We start from the raw sequence: 4,954 nt of genomic DNA, 5'->3' as shown, positions 1-4,954 counted from the left end.
TAACATAATATTTTATTTGCTAATTTATTATTAGAAAGAGTTTATAGATTAATATAATGGTCAGAATTAATTTTATGGATTAATATAGAGTGAATATTGCACTCGATTTCTGACAATTACTTCAAAGGACTATGAGGTTCTAAGAAAAAAAAATATCAAATTCGATTCCTGATCTTTTTTTTTGAATTGATTAGTTCCTATGTAGAAAAATATAACATTGTTTTTTTTTATATAAGAACTAATTAGTCCCATAAAAATAAAGTTCAGAAATCGAGTTGAATTTTTTTAAGGACTTCGTTGTCTTTTGAAATAATTGTCACGGCGTTTAGAATTTTTTTCATTAATATAATAATTTTTTAATTTAAAATGTTAATCATCTTCTGATCTATACGCTTCTTGTTTCAGCGTTGATTGGATTTGGGCCTTGGCTTCATGGGACTTGGGTTTTCAACAAAGAGAACTGCAAGCCCATTCTATCTTGTTAACTACAAGTTGTTTATTCAGAAATTTTATTATCCGGTTTAATCTGGTTGAATCCGGTTCATTCATTCCATAACCTGACTGGTTTGATATTCAGAGCTTTGCCTAAAACCCTACTCCTGAACCTTGTTCTCAAGCAGACTACTATGGACGTTGACGCCATTGGAGACCATGCCGAGAAGCTCAAGTCCCTTCGAATTGACGAATACGAAGATGACGACAACGATGACGAAGAAGAAGAAGAAGCTGTCACGCTTGGTTTCGTTGAGAACCCCAAAAATGAATGGTCTCTTGAGCGCCAATTTTTCCCCAGCAAAGCTGGCGGAGTACCGGTATTCCCACTATGCTTCTGTGTTAATCCCTCTTATTCAATGAAACTAAAACCTGGCTGTTATATAAAAAAATGGGAAGTTTCAATTTTTTATGGTGGTATGTTCATTTTGTGAACTGTGAATATTGGTGTAGGCTTGGCTTGATCCTGTGGATATACCATCAGGAAGGTCATCAATTTGTGACATTTGTGGCGAACCTTTACAATTCCTGCTTCAGGTATCATTCTATACTCTCCTAATAATGGCATGGTTTGTAATTTACACGGCATTCATTCAAAGATGTGATTGAAGTTTTAGCTGCTAAGGGATTAGTGGAATTCTTGAAATGATAGGTTTATGCACCTACTAAGAAGGAAAGTGCATTTCATCGGATGCTGTTTGTTTTCATGTGCCGTTCCATGAAATGTCTTCTCAGGGACCAGCATGAGCAGTGGAAACGCCACCCAGAGAAGCCATCTAGAAGGTTGGTAATGTCTGATGAGAAAGAAAGTTTTCTTCCATTTTTTTGGGGGTTCTTTTGGCCAATCAATTCTGATTGTGTAATGATTTATTGAAGTGTGAAGGTTTTCCGTTGTCAGTTACCTCGCTTTAATCCTTTTTACTCAAGTGAACCGCCTGAGTATGATGGGAATTACAAACCTTCTGGCATTGGAGGTTGGTTTATCATCATTTTATTTTTTGGCTCTTTTGTTGGGTATCATACATATATAAATGTATATGCTATTGCAATTTGATTCATTAATTCTAGTGTTTGTGTGATTTTGTATCTTGGGAAAATGGGTATTCATGATTATCAGTTGGTCTCTGCTTCTGTCTCTATGTGGTGTCTGTTCTATTCTTCAATTGCTAGTTTTCTTAGTTGTATCTGTGGATTTATGAATTTTTTAACCGGTGACTGTTTCATCATGAAGAGTAGCATTCTAGAGTTATTGCATGAGTTATAGAGTTCATGTGTGTGTACATGCAATCCATCTTTTTGATCTTGTGACACTATGCTTTTGCTACATTTCAATCTCAAAATTTGATTCCATGAACAAGTTGCTCTTACATTGTATCTTTATTGTTCTTATATTCTGCATTATTTCTACTATTATTTTTGCTTTGTATATGACTAATATATGGCCTGCTTTTACATTAAGATTGCTGTATTAGTACTTCTATTGATTAGGCATATTTTATTAAAAGATAGGATTCTCTCTTTCTTTTAGCTACTCTTTGCAATTGGTGTGGAACATGGAAAGGAGATAAACTCTGCAGTAGTTGCAGACAAGTGCGGTACTGCTCTGAGAAACACCAGGTAGTTGAATTGATTAAATGTCTCATTTAGTCTCCTTCTCACAAATTTCATCCTATAAAATTCCTTTCCATTTTCAATTTGCAGGTAATGAGTTGGCGCTCAGGTCACAAAATTGTTTGCCAGCAGATGAAAGTTTCTTCACCTACTGGCGAATCGAATAAAATTGGAGCCACTTCATTGGAGTCTCATAAAGGTCACAGTTGTTTAAGACCTGTATATTTCATGAGTCACGTAGGTTAATCTAAAATTTAATACATTCTAGCATAATGTTCATTACATCTGATATCTTACCATACAGTTGGAAGCAAGAATGTGTGGCCTGAATTTGAAATCATCATTGAACACGAAAGTGAATATAACACAGACATTCCTGAGGATAACGCCTTATCTAATTCCTTGATCTCGAAGAACAAGATTGATGACACAATGAATTCACTTATGGATCGTTTTCAGGTACTATCTGCAGCTGTATTCATCACTGAAATTATCTTGCTTATTGTTTAAGCATATCGTTTGCTCACAATATTATTTGCAAACAGGGTGATGATGACAAAAAGAGTTGGGTTGACTTCCAAGAACGCATTGCCAAGGCCCCCGAACAAGTGTTGAGGTGATTATTATTTATTTAGAGTGCTTAACTGAGTTGAAGAACTTCTTTCAGCGTCTTTACGATGGCAGCTTATTTGCTAAAAATGTTCCAAAACCAGATTTTCTTGCCTAAGGGATAAACAAATTCAAAATAACCCAACTAATTGAACTGATTTCAAGATATATTTCCATTCAATTGACTGATACAAACTTATGGTAACTACAGGTACTATAGGGATACAAATGCGAAGCCAATATGGCCTGTTTCGAGTGGTCGGCCATCCAATGCTGATATCCCTAAATGCAGTTATTGTGGTGGACCAAGGTGTCATGAATTTCAGGTAGTTAGTTATACGAGAAGTTTTTGCTCGAAAGATTCTTCATGGTTTTTCTATTGGTGTTGATGTTACTTTTAGAGTTTTAGTTAGTAAGCTGTTATTATTGTTGGTGGCGCCAGATTTTACCACAGCTGCTATATTACTTTGGAGTAGACAATGAAGCGGATTCTTTGGATTGGGCTTCAATTGTGGTGTATGCATGTGAAGCTTCTTGCGAAGCAGGTTTGCCTTACAAAGACGAGTATGCTTTTGTTCAACTTCTTTCACCTTCCCATAATACAATACACTGAAATTTTGACCTTGCCCCGAGGAATGATAGGGGGCCAGCAACTTTTGTGATTTGTAGCCATCAATGATGATCTAATAGTGTGAGATTGATGTGAGATTTCATCCAATGGTTCACTTTTTTTTGTTGATTATATGCTGGCCAGAATTTAATAAAGTTGCTGGTTCCCTAGACTTTTCCATTACCTTAGTCCTCAACTTTGAGGATCATGACTGGTTATGTGTAATTTATAGGTTTTTGTTGAAACTTTTCTCTTTCATTAGAAGTAGGCTATTTTTTGTACCTTTGTGTTGTTTTTGGAGTTCCTACTATGTATAATGTATTTTTCTTTTTTCTAGAGGTGTTTTTGTTCGTTATACATTAACTGTTTAATCAGTAAGGCATTGAAAGGGTCCATAACTCAATCAAAGTTCAAAACTAAATCAAAGGAAGAGAAGATGATGATATTGTTGAATAGAAGGTTCTTCATCTCTTGTTATTTGAACATAATTTTAATTTTTTTTTATGTATGAGAGTTTTAACATGATTACTGTTTTTAACCGGCCCACTTCAAACTGCTAGATATCATATCAAATTGAGTTTGATTTAGAATTTGAATTTATCAAATCCAATACAAAGTATAGCAAATTATATAATCCGAGACAAGGACACTCTAACTAATTCATTATATTGCTCATTCATGAGATGAAAGAATATATGTGGACTAAATCTCCATTTCGGTTCTTGAGATTCAAGCGATTATTCATTTTGGTCTCCAAAATTCAAAATTACTTATATTGGTCCTCCAGATTCAAGTTCGGGCACCAATATAGTCCCTCGACTATTTTTGACGATGATAAGACAAACAAAGTGCTAAGATGACACCCTTTCTACCACGCTGGATGTTGCAACAGCTAGCTGACGTAGCGAGAGTTGTATTTGTATTCAATTTAGTCCCTAAAATCCTAATTATCTTATTATTTATCTGAGTTATAATGACAAAATTTTAACAAGGGGGACTAAATTAGATACAAATACAACCCTTGCCACATCAACTAGCCGTTACAGCGTCCAACGTAACAGGAAGGGTGTCATCTCAGCACTCCATTTGCCTAATCATTATCGAAAAGAGTAGATGGACCATATTTGTGCCCAAACTTGAATCTGGAGGACTAGTATAGGTAATTTTAAATTTCGGGGACCAAAATGAGTAATCGCGTAAATCTCAGAACCAAAATGGAGATTTAGTCAATATATGTGAGGCCTATGCCATTTTACTATTTTAGAGGCACAATTTAATTGTGGTGGTGATTGGTGAATCACAACACTCAAAATAGGGAGAAAATTCTGCCTCTAAAAGAGTTGCATTCAATTCTTTTACTATTTTTTTCCCTTTTTGCAGCCCTTCGAATCTTATTAAAATGCAAATAGAAATAGTGCTAATTTGAAATAAGTTTGTAAAACAAAATAATCCAAACATTAAATAACATTAAGTAGAAAATCATACTAGCAATTGCATAGTTTCATGGTTGGAATCAATGAATGGATAATATGAGAATAATAATAAAGTACGAATGCACGAGTGCCAACTGGTGCCAGAGACTAAATGACCATGCAAATTGGAGACTGTGGATAATCACCATTATCATCCACA

General features: G+C 34.9%; 1 protein-coding gene across 1 annotated transcript; it reads left to right on the top strand.

Annotated features, from left to right (window-relative positions):
- The first annotated feature begins 517 nt into the window (after positions 1-517).
- Positions 518-3,780, top strand: LOC112714386 (uncharacterized). The gene is made up of 10 exons (XM_025765970.3): positions 518-812; positions 946-1,029; positions 1,145-1,275; positions 1,369-1,466; positions 2,021-2,109; positions 2,194-2,302; positions 2,408-2,562; positions 2,649-2,719; positions 2,924-3,038; positions 3,155-3,780. The coding sequence occupies exons 1-10, from the start codon at positions 627-629 to the stop codon at positions 3,323-3,325; spliced, it is 1,209 nt and encodes a 402-aa protein (XP_025621755.1). The 5' UTR covers positions 518-626; the 3' UTR covers positions 3,326-3,780.
- The last annotated feature ends 1,174 nt before the right edge of the window (positions 3,781-4,954 follow it).

The sequence above is a fragment of the Arachis hypogaea genome, chromosome 10 (genome assembly GCF_003086295.3).
Source record: "Arachis hypogaea cultivar Tifrunner chromosome 10, arahy.Tifrunner.gnm2.J5K5, whole genome shotgun sequence".
Classification (NCBI taxonomy): Eukaryota; Viridiplantae; Streptophyta; class Magnoliopsida; order Fabales; family Fabaceae; genus Arachis; species Arachis hypogaea.
This window is presented reverse-complemented; position numbering and strand designations above follow the sequence as displayed.